General features: G+C 42.9%; 1 protein-coding gene across 2 annotated transcripts in view; it reads left to right on the forward strand.

The window, feature by feature from the left end:
- Positions 1 to 18,215, forward strand: part of IL7R (interleukin 7 receptor) — a 216,852-nt gene that overhangs the window by 17,253 nt on the left and 181,384 nt on the right. Inside the window, exons 3-8 of one of the 2 annotated variants that reach the window (XR_012656075.1) lie at positions 745 to 899; positions 3,227 to 3,381; positions 7,906 to 8,080; positions 9,248 to 9,335; positions 10,485 to 10,560; positions 12,152 to 13,504. Coding sequence is in view for 1 of the 2 variants with exons in the window: in XM_032779924.2 (XP_032635815.1) it covers positions 745 to 899; positions 3,227 to 3,381; positions 7,906 to 8,080; positions 9,248 to 9,335; positions 10,485 to 10,560; positions 12,152 to 12,658 (1,156 nt within the window). In the remaining variant the exon portion in view is untranslated. Of the gene's footprint in view, positions 1 to 744; positions 900 to 3,226; positions 3,382 to 7,905; positions 8,081 to 9,247; positions 9,336 to 10,484; positions 10,561 to 12,151; positions 15,725 to 18,215 lie in introns of those variants that run through there. The other variant, XM_032779924.2, reaches the window with a different exon arrangement.

Below are 18,215 nucleotides of genomic sequence, written 5' to 3' on the forward strand. Positions count from 1 at the left end.
CCTTGAGGCCCTAAGCCCCTCCCATTCTCCTCAACCCATCCTCTCCCTCCGTTTTCTTTTCCCTCTTTCCCTCTTTCCGACCTATCAGTCCTCTCCTCTCCTCCTCTTTTACTTACCTTTCAGGTTTTAATTTGGTCCTCTTTCAATGCTCCTCTTTCTTTCCTGCTTCTCCCTTTCCTCATCCCAAAAGGGAATAATTCTGGAGATTAGTTTGTGATTTTACTTGATAATGAACCCCATGCTGGGGGTGAATAACAAAAATAGCATTATTATTACATAACTACACAGGCAAATCTCCTTAACTAGTTAACAATTGTCTTTGTTATACTATTCTTTGTCCTTGATAATGAAGAAGTTTGGTTCTTACCAACTTTGTTGTATAATCTTATAATGGTTCTCTCTAGGTTAGAGACTTGTCTTTTCTTCGTTATCTTTAGTAGCTGTATTAAAATAAACAACAAAGAATGGATTTTGAAAGCCCCATTGTAGGGCCCGATTGTTCAAACCAATATTACAAAATTACTTACTATTGTGTATTATCCCTTTCAAAGAAATGATGCTTCTTTGCAACCACTTCACTAAGGGCTTAGTAGATGCCTGCAGGACTGAGCTTGTGTTCTGCTTTGTAGATCTAGATGTGCTTGGAACTTGAAAAATCTGACCTCGAAGATCACTGGGAAAATATTTAAGAATATTTTTCATTACAATTGAAAAGAAATTAACTCTGTCATGTTGAATCAACAGCAGCACCATCATTGAAAAGCGTATATGTGCGACTATGGAGAAACAGGAAGGCACATATTTTTTATATTTCTATGGAATCCTCTCGCCTAAGGACATTTGTGTGGTCCTTGAGTCAAACAGACCGTACTGCAGGAGTGTGGAAGTAACCCATATTGGTAAGATGCCAAGTGCTTTACACAGTATTAAGAAGTCTAAATTATTGGGAAAAAATTGGTGCAAAAACCAACATTCACTCCAGATTAAAAAGGAGGAAATGGTGGCTGGTTGAGGGATCAAGACATGGTGAGGTAAGGTAATTTGTGGCCCTAAGTCCAGAAAATATGTGGATATTTCTTACCAATCCCTCCCCCTAAAACTAAACATGATTGAACTGTGTTTAGAATAGGGGGCTTAGGTGCTTGCGTATTCTACGTTGCTTTTAACCTACCCCATAACTGGAGAGACTTGTGGATAGTCCAGGCTGCTCTGAAAAGGTTTGTCCTCCTTTGCCAAGAAGTTATGCAGTTTAGGGCTCTTGTTGGATGATCAATTTCTCCTACATTCCAGGGTGGCTCCAGTGACCAAGTGCCTTTCTTCCATCTGAGTTTGGTGCAATGACAGTAACCAGTTGGGATGCTTGCCTTCCTGCAGTTATCCTTGTTTTATCACCTCCACATGGAATTCTGTAATGCACTGTACACACAGATGTGCTTGGAGATCACCTAGAGACTCCTACCAGTGCGAAGTGCAGTAGTCCGACTACTCTAGTGGAATTGGCAGTCAGAAGCATGTTACAATAGTATTCCATATTCTGTATTGGCTTCCTGTTTCATTCCAGATGCAATTCAAGGTTATGGTATTGAGCTCTAATGATTTGGAGCCTAGCTTCCTGAGAAACCGGCCTCTTTCCCCATGCACCATTGGTACAGTTAAGATTAGTTGATTCACTCAAGATAACAGTCCCTTAAATATCTGAAGCACCTTATCAGAGTGTTCTCAGGTGAGGACCCTTGATTCTTGAATTCACTTCTATTCTAGTCTGTTCAGCTTTATACGCCACACACTGCACAGTGGTGTATGAGAAAGCACTTAAGTGTGTTTAATTCCAAGGCTTTGCAAATAATGGGTAGGTCAGACTTTCTTCTGAAGGATAAGGGGTTTGAAGTAAAATTTTGGTCAGATGGCCCTATTATTCATATGCCTGCATATCTTTCTGAAATATTCTTCTTTGAGTCTGAAACTTTCCATCCTTGGTCTTAGCCCCGGGGTAAATTGTTCATGAATTGTTTGAGAGTGTTCCCTTTCCTAAATTTGCTTTTATGCATAATGTGTGTGGGTGGGGTGGAGAATAACTTTTTTTTTTTTTATAAAACCCTTGTAAAAATATTAATGCTCATCCATACCATGAAAACAGTTACATGAGAACATCTCCAAATTTGGTATATGACCAGTCCATACTGGCAGAGTCTCCCAGATAATTATGGGGGAAAAGAGTTAAAAATTAAGAATTTATTAGGCAGTTTTTAGCATGCTTAGTGGTGGGCTTCTGCTAGGTCTAATTAAAGTCTGTCCCCTCTTGGCTTCACTAGAGAATGAGGTCATGTTATTACACAACTGGAGGTGTCATATTAACTAACATGACCTCATTCTCTAGGGAGTACAAGCCCCAAGTGATATCAGTGAGAGAACCGAATATTCTGTCTGAGCAAGGTCCAGGCTGGAACAGAAACTGCTGCTTCTCAGGCTACTATCAGGACTGGCTCCAGTCCTGCTCTCATCAAAGTCAAATTAAAAAACATATAATTTTTAATTCCAACAAAAACAAGGAAATTGGCCAGAAGGAGTACTGAAGCTTTGAGATCAGCAGAAGGAATTTTGATTGAAGAGTCAAAACTTTCCCATTGTGCTTGAGTAGCCCTGGTTAGATCTAGATTTTTTTCACCTTATACTTTAGAATACTTTGTCATTTCACGCCGCCTGCATACCAGCAAGGCTGTCACTAATGGACAGAGAAGCCACAAGTACAGTTATACTTATAACAGAAGAGACAGGCATAGCAATTTATGACATATTCTTTACTGAAATTATGTGGTATTTCAAAATCTGGAGAGGAGACACAATCTCATGACATTGATCAAGTGAAGCTCATACTTGACTGTTATGTGTTTTAGAATTACTTTCCAATGATTCGATGTTACAATGCAATGGGGCATTATCTCTACTCATAATGCCAGTTATAATGCCAGATTCTCAGCTACAACTGAGAAGCACAGAGCACAGCTCTGGAAGGAAGTACAAAGCTGACATGAAGCTCACCATTGCATTTCCCCAATGCTGGGCCAGCCAGGTGCCGGGATGATTCCCTGGAGGAAGTGAGAACTTCTGAGCAGTTGTTTTGAAGTCTTTTTAAAATAATCACATTGACTTATTAGCTAGTTACACATTAAGGTTACTGTTCCCTGTGTGATACATTGACCTGTTTTCCCCTTATCACCATTTACAGTTAAGCCTGAGACTCCATTTGGCATAAATATCACATTCCGAAAGGATGCAAACGAGTATTTTATTCGATACAAGACTCCGCATTCAAAGAAAAAATATCTAAAGGACAAATTAATACACGAAACAGCCTATCGGCAGGAAAACGGGACTTGGGAAGTAAGTGAAAATGTACAGAGATTGTCTTACTAATTGCTTAAGTCTATATTAGTACAAGCACTAATAATATAGGCATAAAATGTACTTCATTTTTGTTGTCCCTTAGCTGAAAACTTGAGAAACTGCAGCAATTGTTATTAGATCATTTCGCTTCTAGCTGCCATTTCAAATCCATTCCAGGCTGATAATGATTGAAAATGGTCAGACTCCATTAGACCACTTACAATCCTTCCTTCACAGGGATTGTCTTGGGTTAATTAATTAATTAATTCATGCTTATTGCAATGAAAATAGAAAGCGTGACATCAGTGCTAAATACTAGTAACTGTGATCAATAGATAGGTCACATTAGAGGTATGCTGTTCATTACCATATTTAAATGTCTACAGTTACAGTGGGCGAGATTGTGATGTGGACTAAAGAGAATACAGGGACCCATTACCTTCCAGCACAGATTCTGAGTCTGTTGGGCAGCACAACTGAGCCGATGCAGGAATTGGTAATAATTGACAGAGTGGGCTTCAGGGAGAAACTGAAAACAGTTATTAATCCTCTGGTTCTTTTGTATGCACTTGTATAAAGCATATAGCTCAACCAGAGCTTTGGAGCAAGACTGATACATTGAAACCAGTAGATAATATAGCTAAATATTGGTTTGCTAAATTTACAACGGTCTTTGAGATATTTTGTGATGAAAGGCATACATGAATTAGAGAGATATTATTATACTATATGATTATTACTTTATGATTATTAACTATTAATTATTATTAAATATACTGTCATGGTTCTAAGCTAGCTGCACTTCTGTTCCTTATTCTGGTCTCTTCTGAGTGCACCGCCTCCAGATCTTAGGCCTCATGATCTTCTCCTCTCTGGGGCAGAATTCTGTGATTCTCTGACTCTCAGACTAGGCCCTGGGCTACAGCCCCCTGTGGGCTGACTGTGATAGCTCACCAGGCCTGGCTGGGTTTCATGGCCTGCAAGTCGTCCTTTGGGGAACTGTGACCAATGGATAACACAGTGACCCAAAACAGCCTTCTTCAAACAAAGTTTTGTTCATTCTTGACAATAGGAACACAGAATAACAAAACAAAGGATTAAAACAACAAAAGACTTATATGCATATTTGCTTTACCTAAGCTTATGTAGGCTTAGCTTATTCTAGACACCCTCACTTTTATGGTTAGGATTCAGCCTTCTTCCCAGCAGGCTCTACCCTCTCACACTTGTTCTTCAGGGCTTGTCCTTTCATCCTCCTAAAGTTCTTTGTCTGCTGTCTGTCTCTGAACCAGTCACACCAGGGGGCAAAAGTGCCATATTGTAGCTAATAATCCTGGGTTTGTGCTGAGGAGTAGTTAGCGGGGCTATTATCTAGCATCCTGGGTAGTTTCCTGACCACCGAGCTATTGAGTTAACTTAATATATGCATACAGTAAACATCTTTACAATACTCCGACAAATATAGAACATGTAGTATTCATACATTAAGAACAAAAGAACACAAGAATGGCCATACTGGGTCAGACAAATGGTCCATCTAGCCCAGTATCCTGTCTTCCAACAGTGGCCAATGTCAGACACTTCAAAGGGAGTGAACATAACAGGACAATTATCACCCAGAGTATGGAGTTGTATCTCTGACCATCTTGGCTAATAACCACTCATGAACTTGTCCTCCGTAAACTTAGCTATTTCTTTTTTAAACCCAGTTATACTTTTGGCCTTCGCAGAATCCCCTGGTGACAAGTTCCACAGGTTGACTGTGCGTTGTGTGAAGAAATGAGAACAGGTGCTCACATGGCACTGTTGTAGCCAGCATCACAAGATTTTGGAAGGCACTTTAGATTCTTAAACATGAAATAAATGTCAGAATGCGGGTAAAACACAGAGCAGGAAATACACAATTCTCCCCCCAAGGAGTTCAATCACATATTGACTTAACACATTATCTTTTTAACGAGCGTCATCATCATAGAAGGCTGTCCTCTGGAATGGTGGCTGAAGCATGAAGGGGCGTATGAATGTTTAGCATATCTGGCATGTAAATACCTCACAATGCCAACTACCAAAGTGCCATGGTAATGCCTGTTCTTACTTTCAGATTGCATTGTAAATAAGAAACGGGCAGCAAAATCTCCCATAAATGTAAACAAACTTGTTCATCTTAGCGATTGGCTGAACAAGAAGTAGGACTGAGTGGATTTGTAGGCTCTAAAGTTTTACATTGTTTTGGTTTTGAGTGCAGTTATGCAACAAACAAAATCTATATTTGTAAGTTACATTTTCACAACAAAGAGATTGCATTACAGTACTTCTATGAAGTGAATTGAAAAATACTATTTCTTTTGTTTATCATTTTACAGTGAAAATATTTGTAATAAAAATTTGGCCTCCACAACCTCTCCTACCTGTCTCTATGTCACTGATACCTATGCAGTGGTGCAAGTATGGTGGTCCTGTCCTGTGCGCTGTACCAGTAAGATATTTATAGCCAGTACTCTGCACAGGAAAGACACAGGAGGAGTACCGCCCCCAGCCCCACCCCCCAGCCCTTCCATGCAGCTCCATCTCCTGAGTCCTGTCTGGGATCTGTATAGCAGCCCCGATGGAGGATAGGGCTGGGTGCAGTACAGCCGCGCTGGAGAAGCTGACCGTGTGGGACTGCCTGGTGGCCATGTTCTGCTCCTTTTGCCACTGCGGTTCCCAGGAGAGCAGAGTGTGGGGCCGCTGAGCTAGCTCTCCCAGGAATAGCAATGGTGAAAGGACCAGAATGTGGGCCTGCTGGTCAGCCCTACGCCAGCAGCTCCTCTGGCGTGGCTGTACCACCCACAGCCACGCGCCCAGCCCTGTCCTCCTGCTGTATAGACCCCAGATAGGAATCAGGAGACGCAGTTGCATGGAAAGGTTGGGGGTGGGGCTAGGAGCGAGGCTTGGGGCGGTACAGCCACGCTGGAGGAGCTGCCAGCTGGAGTCGTCCAGCAACCCCAAGTTCTGCTCCTTTCGCCGCTGTGGTTTCACAGACCCCTGCGGTTCAGAATTCTCTGGTGTGGCGGGAGAAGGACAGAGGTCTCATTCCCCAGGTAATGTGGGATGGCTCATGGGGAGGGGAAGGGGAGAGCACAGGACTCTCAGGGTGGGGGTGGAGTCACATGGGGGGGGTCATGTGGGGAGGTCACATGCCCCTGTTTAGCTCGTGCTCCCCCTTTGTGTCCCTCCCATGAGTGCAGCGTACTGATAAGAAATTAATTCTACTCAGGGCCGGGTCTAGGCACCAGCGTTCCAAGCATGTGCTTGGGGCAGCCCTTTTCAAGGAGGGGACAGCGCTCCGGCTCTTTTTTTTTTTTTTTTTTGCATAGGGCAACAAAAAACCTGGAGCCGGCCCTGATTCTACTTGCACCACAGTACTTACGTGTACTGTGACCACTGGCTCCTCCACATTACTGCACATAAGTCTGTCTTGGAGAGAACTGCAGTTCACCATGTGGTTCTCCCAGTCATCGCAAACCCACCTATCTATATTTCCAGTGACCAACTCTGCCAAACTATTCCTCATCTCTTCCTAATAACTGGGATTCCCTTCCCCCAGAGAGGTATCCTAAGTGTGAAAGGATACCATGGCATCATCTGGAAGGAGGGTCCCAACTATAGGATCATTTCCCTCTGCTTCAGTTTGATGTTCTCCTTCCCTGAGACTTTCATCCTTCTCAACAGCACAAAGGCTGTCTGATTGGGGGGTGGGACTGCTATCCTGTGTCCTGGAAAGTCTCATCCGGGTATCTTTCTGTCTCCCTAATCCTCCAGTTCAGCCACTCTGGTTTCAAGAGCCTGTATTCGGTCTCTGAGAGCCATGAACTCCTTGCACAGAATGCATATACACCACTTGCCCACAAGGCAGGTAATTGTACATGCTGCATTCGGTGCATTAAACTGAATAGCCTCACTCTGCTGCTGGACTTCTTCCTGCATTCGTTTTACTTCTGCAGCTTTTTTTGTTTGGTTGGTTGGTTTGAGTGGGTGGGGAATAGGATGTTTATTAGTCTGTGTTTAGAGAATGTTAGATGTATCTGGTTTTCACATTCCCTCTCTAAACTCCCTCACACAACTCCCGTTTGCTGCTCCTGTTTACTAGCTTGCTTATTCCAGGCAGCTTCAAATCTCTCATGTATGAATGTTCTGAGTAGCTAGCATTTTGAATAAAATTTGTCATATAAGAGCAGAGTCCATTCCTCCAACCCTATTATCCTGCCCTTTGGAAATGCACAGCTGGGCAGTATCTGCAGGAATAGGCTCTGCCCTGTGAATAATTGATTGCATATGGCTCTCCTCTGCATTTCCCTGGGCTGCTACTAGGATGCGCTCACACATAAAGCAGGGCAATTGTCTCTCTGAGCTAGCTAAGGTTTCAGAGCTGAAAATCTTCTCTACAAACATGATTTATATATAAATAACCTTTCCCTTACCGAATCTGAAAAATTTAATTTGTCATTCTGACAAAAAATAATCCGATCTTTCTCTGTTTAGACAATACAGTCTCCATATCTTTGGGTAAAATTACTGGGGAAAAGCCTTCAGATGGGTGCAAGTTATGAAGTGAAGGTGCGATCAAAGCCCAATGGAAAGTATTTCAAGGGTATCTGGAGTGAATGGAGCTCCTCTGAATACTTCCAAATGGAAGCGGAACACCCCAGAAAGAAAAGTAAGCAAAGGGAAACCACTTTCTTAAGTTTGCAAAAAGCCTAAAACCTGACCAAGTCACTTGATACAGCAGATCAGGTGTGGGGCTAGGCAGAGTATCAAGGGCTACTAATGACTTCCTGATTCTCTACTTGGCCTCAGCTCTGCTGCCTATGCCTGCTGCCAGTGGTCCTTCAGGGAATATCCACACGCTGAGTATAGCCAGAGTGCTGCACACTGCAGCCACCTCATCACCCTTCACATGCCCCTGCCTATTCCCTGCACCAGCGGCTGGAGGGAGGGTGACATAGTAGCTGGCTGCCCCAGTCCTGGGCCTGTTGGGGATGCCCCAAAGCCAGCTGAATTCCAAGCAGCGGCAATAGGGCCAGAGCGCATCCTGTTTATACTAACAGGGTGGCACAATATGGACAGAAGGGGTCAGAGAATCTGGCTCACTCCATTTTGCGAATGACTCTGTGAGCCTCTAGAGATAAAGAGCAGTTTGCATCAAACATTTTAGCCAAAGCAGAGTTAGAGCAGTACAAAAGGATCCATTTTAATATTGCCAATTATAACATGCATTTACCTTATTTTAATTACAAACTACATTATGGAGGAAATTTCACCATTTCAGTTGTGTACAACAGCAAGGTTTTTGATCACTATGGACCTGGGACAGATGCAGACCGATGACCTACATACAGAAGGTAGAAAATATGTCCTCAGTCAAAGGGGGCTGATCCTCAGTTTTGTCTGAGATATATTCAGTGCAACCCCTAAGGCAGATAAGCAAAAGTTGCTATACTCCCTACCTTCAAATTCCCCAGGGCAGCCAGGGCATAAATCAATGGACCCGTAACTCAGATGAGCTGACTATGCTTCCCAGAGGCCATAGGCAGCCAATGCAGTTTAGAACAGCCCTCAAACTATTCTAATCTGGACTAGGAGACTAGCCTGGTGTTTAGCAAAGGATCCAGGGACTGCAAAGCCACCTTTTCCCACCTTCAGACAGATGGGAGAAACAAGGCAGCTGAATCACTGCATCACTCCAAACTGTATAAAATTTGTCAATATTCCCCAGTAATAATAGGTATTTTTTTTTCTTAAAAGAGTATGTCATGATAGTAGACAACAATAATGCATACAGGAACAAACCTAATATGGTATTTATTCTTTATTTTTTTGTTAGGCATTGACATGGTTGTGGTTATAACTACTGTGGGCTTCATTTTGCTCTTTGTCCCGCTTGTTCTGATCCTAACATTTTGGAAAACCAGGTAATTTTAATCTCTTTTCATCAAAACAGTATTAAGCCAATCATACTATGGAAATCCCATCTCATCCTTTTATACTATCCAACAATTCTCACCCCATTCCCTGGCCTCTCCTGCAACATGAACATATACAAATCATAGAAGAACTGAGAGTGGGAGAAGGGCAAGAGAGGAGGTAGGCAAAAGGAGACTGCCTAGTGCCTTTGTCACCTCAAGATTAGATTGCTGTCACATGCTCTACATCCTGGGACCATTCAGAAGCTGAAGCTTGTGCAAAATGCTGCAGGCTGTTTATTGAGTAATGGGAGCACATTAGACCAATACTCTGTGGTCTGGCCTGGCTTCCAATAAGCTTCTGAGAGAAAATGATGAGGTAGGTTTTAACCTGTAAAGCCCTGACCTATAAAGTCAGGTTTGGGAGCTGGTTACCAGTGAGATTACTTGTCTTCTCATGATATAGTGCCACAGTTGAACGCCACAGAATTGGTCAAGCTGGAGCTTGTAGACCAAACTGTTCAAAAGTGGCACTAATTTTGGTTGCCTCAAACTTATGGTGCCCAACTTGAGCGCCTGATTTTCTGTGGTGCTGCACACCTGTGGCTCTCATTAACTTCAGCTGAAATTCCAGCAACTGAGCACCTTTGGAAAAACAGGTCTTAGATGTCACAAGTTAAACACCTGATAAAAGAGGCATCCAAAATTCATGGTCACATTGATAAATTGGGAGTTTAGGCTCTCTGCCTCAAATCCCTATTGGAAAATAAGAATAATATGTCCCTAATTATCTCTTTCTACAGTGTTTTGTGGGTTAATTAGCCAATGGTTTGTGAAGTGGTTTGTGGATGAAAAGTTCTATCCACACAACAGTAGAATAGTGTTATCATTCAGAGGCAGTGGGATAAGGGATATATTCCACATCACTCATATCCTTCCTCTACCTTCACCATTGGAATAAGAGTTCAGAAATGGCCGTCTTAGAACAAATATCTCATGCGGGATAATGCAAAACACCCAGATGGTCTACAAGATCTAGTATGATGATATAAAATCTGTTATTGCTTCTCTAGTACTACTAAGATAGTGCTGTCAGTTATGGCTGTTGCCATAATCCCTTCTTGAATAATTTTCTTGTTGCTACGTATCTCATTTCAGAATCAAGCCAGTTTTGTGGCCAAATCTTCCGGATCATAAAAAAACTTTGGAGCAATTGTGCAAGAAGCCAAAAAAGGTATGTGCTTCCTCTGCTGTGATTACCTGAGTCTGTGTACAGAAAACATAAACAATTCTCGTACATTAGAGTTGGGACACTACCAAATTCACGGTCCATTTAGGTCAATTTTGCAGATATAGCATTTTAAAAATTGTAATTTTCATGATTTCAGCTATTTAAATCTGAAATTTCACAGTGTTGTAATTGTAGGGATCCTGACACAAAAAGGAGTTGTGGAGGGATCGCAAGGGTGTTATAGGTGGGGTTGCGGTACTGCTACCCTTACTTCTGCTCTGCCGCTGGCAGAGGCACTATCTTCAGAGCTGGGCAGCTGGTGAGCGGTGGCTGCAGGCCAGGAGCCCAGCTCTGAAGGTAGAGCTGCTGCCAGCAGCAGCACAGAAGTAAGAATGGCCTGGTATGGTATTGCCACCCTTACTTCTGCGCTGCTGCCTGCAGGGCTGGGCCCTCAATCAGCAGCCACTGCTCTCTGGTCGTCCAGTCCTGAAGGCAGTGAAGAAGTAAGAGTGGCAATACCATGACCCCCTCCCCCAAAAATAACCTTGCAGCCCCGCTGCAATGCCCTTTTGGGTCAGGACCCGCAGTTTGAGAAACACTAGTCTCCCCTGTGAAATCTGTATAGTATAGGGTAAAAGTATAGGGTAAAAGATCCATGATGGGTTTTTCATGGCTGCGAATTTGGTAGGGCCCTAATTATAGAATATTTGCTGTATGTACTGGTCCATGCTTTCAAAGGGACTTCTAAATTTGATTCACAAAAACTACAATTTGCATGCGTAAATGGTATTTGCAAATGCAGATGAAGTAGTCAGCCATCTAACTATTCGACTGGCAAATTGAGATTTTGCTTGTGCAAAACAATGATGGCCCTTGATGGCAATGAGTTGTGATCCTTTTGAAAATTTGTACCATGATATCCTTCCACTTTTATGTAGTCAATACGGTTACTCAAAGTGTGTAAAGTTAAGCATGTACATTATCCTTTGGCAGACTGGGGCCTAATGGGCTACAGTTCCAGCTGTAAGGTGTGGAATTTGTTCATTGATTTACAATTATCTAGACTATTTTTTGTTACTGAGAAAGTTAATAGTGCTGTTTTGTAAGTGGAATAACGTGCTCCAGATAGTGCATTGTTTGAAAGTACTCAAAAGTCTGAGACATTTAGCCTTTGGCCTCACATCTCATATTTACCCTAGATTATAGCTGCTCAATCTGGGATCACAAACAGATGTCAGGGGGTCATGACTAGTCTGCTTTTTTCTTGTTGCTAAAGTGGAAGGGGTTCTTCACGATCCTGGCTAGTTGAGAACAGGCTGGGGCGTGTAAAAAGTTCAGAGTCTCTCATAAAGGCTAGTCAGTCTGTTATGAGTTAGTTCCCAGAATTGCACCTAGGACTGATTTTGATTCAAGATCTTTTGTTTGGTTGGTTGGTTGTTTATTAGTGGGAAAAGAAGTTAGTTCTCTTTTTTCTTTATGAAAATTTTAAAGTACATAAACAAAAATTCTTCTAAAATCTGATGACTTATTGGAGTGTCTTCCCTTAACTTTGTACCTGTAGTTAACTGAACATATTATCCTCTTTGTCACACAGAATTTTGATACAAGCTTTAACCCAGAAAGTTTTGGGTATGTTCATATTCACAAAGTGGACGGCATTCAAGCCAAAGCAGAAGTGGAATGTTTTCTGCAGCCATCGGCTCCTCTAGATGCAGATGTTTCAGAAAAAGTTTGCAATGGATCATCAGAGATGAAGACAAGCCTCGCTGCTGTAGACAAAAGCGTCTTAAAGCTTCCTGTGACTTATGGAGGCATTTGGCCATCTGACACATTGAGTGGGCACTTATGTGAGACTCACCCTTCCATGTTAGATGGCTCCAGCAATGACATCCCATATAAGGTGTGCAGTAGCAATGGTACACAACTATATAATTGTGGTCCTATGACCCACTCCAGCTCTTCAGCAGACCCCATGGTTCAGCCCAGATCAGGACCCCTAAATATCAACACAATGTCGCTAATACAGCCCAATAATGGAGTTAAGTCATCAAATAAGGACGAAGCATATGTCACAATGTCCAGCTTTTGCAAAAATCAGTAAACCTCAAAAACCATAGGAGTTGCTGTAACAGAGCAGACTATTGGTCCTTCTTGTTTGGGTCTCCTGCCTCTTGCTGATTGATTCAGTAAACAATAAATTCAGTAATAATGTACCTATCCCCATTTTGCAATGCTGTAATCAATGGGAATGGATTTTTCTTGGCCTGCAAGGACAATGGACCAATTTCCATTCTCAATTACACCAGTGCCAATGTGGAGTAAATCCAGTGTAACTGAAAACAAATTTAGTTCAATCAGTTTAAGACCTTAATCATGGGAGGTGATTGCCATATAACTTACTATTACATTGCACTTGTCGACTGCCCTCTATCCAACCATTGATGAGTGCTTCACATTCATTAACGCTCCTATTGACAGCTCAGTTTACACAGCTACAGATTTTAATGATCATAAAATCCCTATCATGAAACATGGTTGCAAAGTCTAGATAGGTTAAGTAGATTCTGATCTCACTTAAACTGGGGTGACTGAATCCGGAGTAACTTGGCTGAAGTCAGTAGCATTATACCAGGTGTTAAAAAAACAGAACAAGTGAGATCAGACTCAGCTTGTATTAGTTTGGGATTCAAGATCTGAGCTTGGTAACTCATTCCCCATCCAGTACTCACATCCCAGGGGAAAGAGTGCACACACAGCATCACTTGCTAATGAACGCTGACACACTCCCAAGATAACAGCACCCATCCTACCACAGCCACAGCAAGGGCTGTGCTGATGCATGGCGTGTGAGACGGTGTACCATAATGAGTAAAAATAGCATTTTGGTGCTCAAAGGATTCAAATAGATCAGCTAAGCCTGCAGCTTGTGTATGTAAGAAGGTAGGAGGTGGAAGCAGAAGGCCAGAGGGAACCGGGGCCAACAAATGTAAACACAGTCATAGTGGTTTTATGCAGGGATGGGCCCCCAACACCCACCCCCCCAATATTGACCCTCCCTGGACACTGGGAAAGTTCAGACCCAGAGCCAAACTTAGTAACTCAGGCCCAGATGCCTGTTTGCTGTCTTTTCTGTCCTCATTACTACTGCACCAAGAGTTTTTATTGGACAAAACAATGGGTCAGATCTGCTGCTAGTGTAAATTGGCTTAGCTCTGTTAACTTTCAAGGCTCAATGCTGATTTGCACCCACTGAGAGTGTGGCGTATTGCTCCATGCCTAGGAGATCAACGGGTACCTGGTCCCTAGGGCCAATTAAAACACAACTACAACGATGCAGCATTTCAGTGCAACCAAGAATCTAAACAGAAAAATACATGTAAAAAGAGAGTAGTACAAATATACCATTAAGCAAAACACATGACAAGATATTAAAGGGGTGGTTCTCAGCTATGTTCATGTTGATCAGCATTGATGGTACATTAACATGTGGGGCCAGAGCCTCAGCTGGTATAAATAGGCATAGCTCCCTTGAGATGCATAGGTGATATGCGTGACACTTTTTTTCTCTGCTCTCTCATGCATATGTTAGTGTGGCCTGTGAGTATTTCCCAGGCTAATTTTCCTGACTGCTTTGCAAAGCTGGTACCACTATAAGATCCATTTTCTTGTAAATTGTCCAGTAACAATGTCAGAGGAGTGCTCAGCTTTCTCCTTTAAGGGGAAACCTTGCCCCTTCCCCTCTTCTTACACCACAGCTCCATGGTGTTCCTTATATTCTGTCACCAAGGGATGGTTGTTCCACAATATAGTTCCACTGACCTGGCCATTACCCATTGGGGACCAGGTCCACACGGGAGTTGCAGAAGCTGCTACAGCCTCTTGGCTGCATGACAACCAAGGAATATGGCCTGAAGAGAGAAAAGCTGCTTTGCTGTGCTCTAGGCTAAAGGTTTGCCCCTTTGTGAGGTATCACATCCTCTAGCTGCTTTAAATTCCTCTTTCGGGACGGGAGTCATGGCCTGGTTAGTGCAATAATAAGTAACCTCTTCAGGCTGTTTACTTTTTAAATATTAAATACAATAGGAAGGACTAAACAAAAATCTGCCTTTTATCCGTTTCTCAGATTAAAGAAACAGAAAAGCAGTTATTGTTCCGCTCCAGTGATACCAGATTCTAAATATCTATGTTTAATTTGACCTGATGGTCCTGAATCCACTTTTCTTCCAATACAAATCAGGAGTAATTCCATGGAAGTAAATGGGCTAGAACCTTTTGGGCTGGGTGATTTATGCTTAGCACAGAACCACAGGGATGGAAGCTGTGACTCCAAGCTGCACGGCTGCTCTAACTTGCACTGGCTAGTCACAGCCTCTGAGAGGCTATTTATTACCTTAGCCAGGGATGGCTGGAGCACAACAACACTCCAGTCATGACCCCCCCTCTTCCCACCCAGGCCCTGTAACAACCCCGCACTGCGGGAAACTTCAGCCAGGCACAGCTTTATGGTCTGTTTACTCAAAAGGGCCAAGGATGTGACCCGAAGTAGTCAGTGTATTACAGTATTTTTTTATGACTGTTTAGCACATAGCAGTAAGATGATCTAGTCTGATAAAACTGAACTAAGCACTGGACTTTAATTCCTTTGCTTTATAATGCTTCTATTTCATAAAAACAGCTGCTAATGCTTAAAATATGCAGACTTGCACAGTGCAAATCTAGATGCAAACAGATTGAGTCAGGAAGCTATTCTGTTCTTTTACCACATTATCAAACATGAAAAAGAATGCCATACAAAATACTAGATTGTATATAAGTCGTGTTATACTTATTTTAAACTCACACATACACAGTGTTAAAAGGTAAAAGGATTATATAAGCATCTATCTGCAATTTTAAGCAATAATGCACGTATGAAGGAATAGACTTACTATTCAAACTAGAAAACCGTGTTGCTATTTTATACAGTAAGAGTGGATTATTGTAAACATGAACCACTACTCTACTTAACAGCAAATTCTCGTACATACCTTCCATATGCATTAGATATATTTTTTGCATAGCTGCTAATGTCTGAGTACTATCATATTTCTGTCTTATTTAATGAAATAACATGTAAACCTGTTTTGTAATGATTTAGCATATTAAAAGGATGTCTATTTGCATTATATATTTGTGGCTATCTCTCATCTTTGTCATGATATAACTGTCTGCCACCATACAAGCTGTTGCGTCTGATTCTGCACTTACTGAAACTAGTTTTCTCTGGGTCTAACTCCACAGAACCTGGTTCTGATCCTGCTTCAGGCAGCATAAATCAGGAATAACTCTAGTCAAGTCAAAGGAGTTAAACCACTGTGAGATCAGAACTGGGCCCAGTATGTAGGTCCTTACATAGTGTCATGCACTGCCTGGTTTTTAAATGTGCGTTATATCCTGTTCATTGTCCAATAAGAGAAAATGGGCTTTTTAACCCTGTGAAACCTCTCACAAACTGATTTTACAGCAGTGTTGCTGCGTGACGTTCAGAGTCCTTACTCGTGATTTACATCCTCGTGAGGGAACCTGGGCTCTATAACTGTAAAACTTCTCCATATAGAATACGCTTTGTATCTAATATTGGTAACAATCATGGGCTTGATCCCTGGTTAATGAGGGTTGAGGACACTCAGCAGCTTTCATTTCATATTTACTAAAAGTCTTTGGGTTGTGAACCAAAGGTTACCATGCTGGGAGTTGGTGGGGATGACCAAGGTGAGCAGTACAGAGAAGTATCTGGGTTGTGCTGGAAGGAGACATTTTGACTTGTCAAAGGAGAAAGGATATCTTTGACAATTAGACTCTGCACAATCCTGAAATGTATGGATTTCAATCACTACCACTGTGTCCATAGTCTGTTGGCAGCAGAATTGTATATTTGTGAATAAACATTGGTGAATTATAATGATTCATTAATGTTATGGCTCTGTCCTCTCATTTGCCATCCTAAGAAAAGAACAAACACAAGTCTAATAATCTTTCAATACCATGGCAATGTATTAGGGACTGTCACAATTTGGGATGCAGTTCTGACAAGCGAGCGTTTGTGTCACAGCTTGTCCTGTAACCTGAGTGCCTTAATATGTGTGCTGCTGCTGTAGATCCCCGTATGGAGGCTCCCAGCCAGCATACAAGCATGTACTGAGTGTCTCTGTGTTGAGCAGCTCAGATCCAGTAACTCCAGCTCCAGAAGCCTGATTGTTACACCAGGGCCACCCAGAGGCACTTCAGCGGCGGGTCCCAGGGCAGAAGGACCCCCCGCCGCTGAATTGCTGCCAAAGACCTGCACTGGGACTCGCCGCCGAAGTGCTGGAAGGACCCCCCCACCGCAGGTCTTCGGGGCACTTCGGCATCGGGTCCTGGAGCAGAACCACCCCCCCGCTGCCGAATTGCCAATGAAGACCTGGAGCAGAAGATGTTCTGGGGGCCCGGGCCCCACTAGAGTTTTCTGGGGCTCTCAGAGCAAGTGAAGGACCCCACTCCAGGGGCCCTGAAAAACTCTTGTGGGGGCCCCTGCAGGGCCCAGGGCCTGGGGCAAATTGCCCCTCTTGCCCCCCCCGCCCCCCCCGGGCGGCCCTGCATTACACCACAGCCACATTCTGGCCTCCATCAACCTTGGTTACTAATAGCCAAAAGAGCCCAGCACACTCTTCAGTCTCAAATTGCCCCAAAACCATCTGCCCTGAAATGGCATGGGGCCTCTTCCGGAACATTCAGCAGAGTAATAAGGTCTTTTGTTCCTTCAAAGAGGCAAAAGCACAGCAGCTGCTTTAACTGGAGTTAATAATCATTTGAAGTCAACACAGTACTCGGCTGATTGATTTAGAATAAAAATAACACAAGTTTATTTAATCAATAAGAGAGCGGTTTTAAGTGAGGCCAAGTATAAGGAATTATGTTAGAAATGGTTAAAAAAACCAAAATGACGTCTAATGACTAAGACTTAACAATGTGGTGGTCTTGGTTCAAGGTAAGATTCTTACCACACCTCCTTCCAGCAAGATAGCTGACCTCTCCCTTGGTCAGGATCTCCCACAAAGCCAAAGAGCTCAGTTCCTTTGTCTTCGTAGGTGAAAGATTACTTGGGTTCTTTGCTCCTTTCTTCTATAGTCCATTGAACTTTTGGAATATATCCTTCTCAGCGTTCAGTGCCTCTGCTCCGAGGCAGGGTGCCCTGGAGTCTGATGAAGAAGATTTCACTCTGGTTTCTTCCCCACTGGGGCTTTCTACAATACAAATTGATCTGTTCCCGCAGCCTCTGATGTGCCAGTGAATAGCCACTTGACTGTGTTTGCACCTGGATGGAGGTGTTGGTCTTTCCTGTGTCTGGGGAAAGCCTGTTTACCCAATCCCGAGACTTACCTGGTTCAAACACATTTTAGTCCCATGTTTCCTTCATATTTGTGCAGTTCTTTGAGCATGTACTGTACCTGCACTATGCAAGAACATCAAAGATCAGTGTGTTACTGGTTTTCCAGTGGTACCTTGCAAAACACTCATAGGATACAGATTATGACGTAAGTGAATTTGAGTGCACTGAATTGGTCAGGCCAGCTGAAATTCACTACCTGATACCAGTGAGCCTCTTGCCCTCTGGCATTGGAATGCTCCTAGAGGCACAG

The sequence above is a fragment of the Chelonoidis abingdonii genome, chromosome 6 (genome assembly GCF_003597395.2).
Source record: "Chelonoidis abingdonii isolate Lonesome George chromosome 6, CheloAbing_2.0, whole genome shotgun sequence".
Taxonomy (NCBI): domain Eukaryota; kingdom Metazoa; phylum Chordata; order Testudines; family Testudinidae; genus Chelonoidis; species Chelonoidis abingdonii.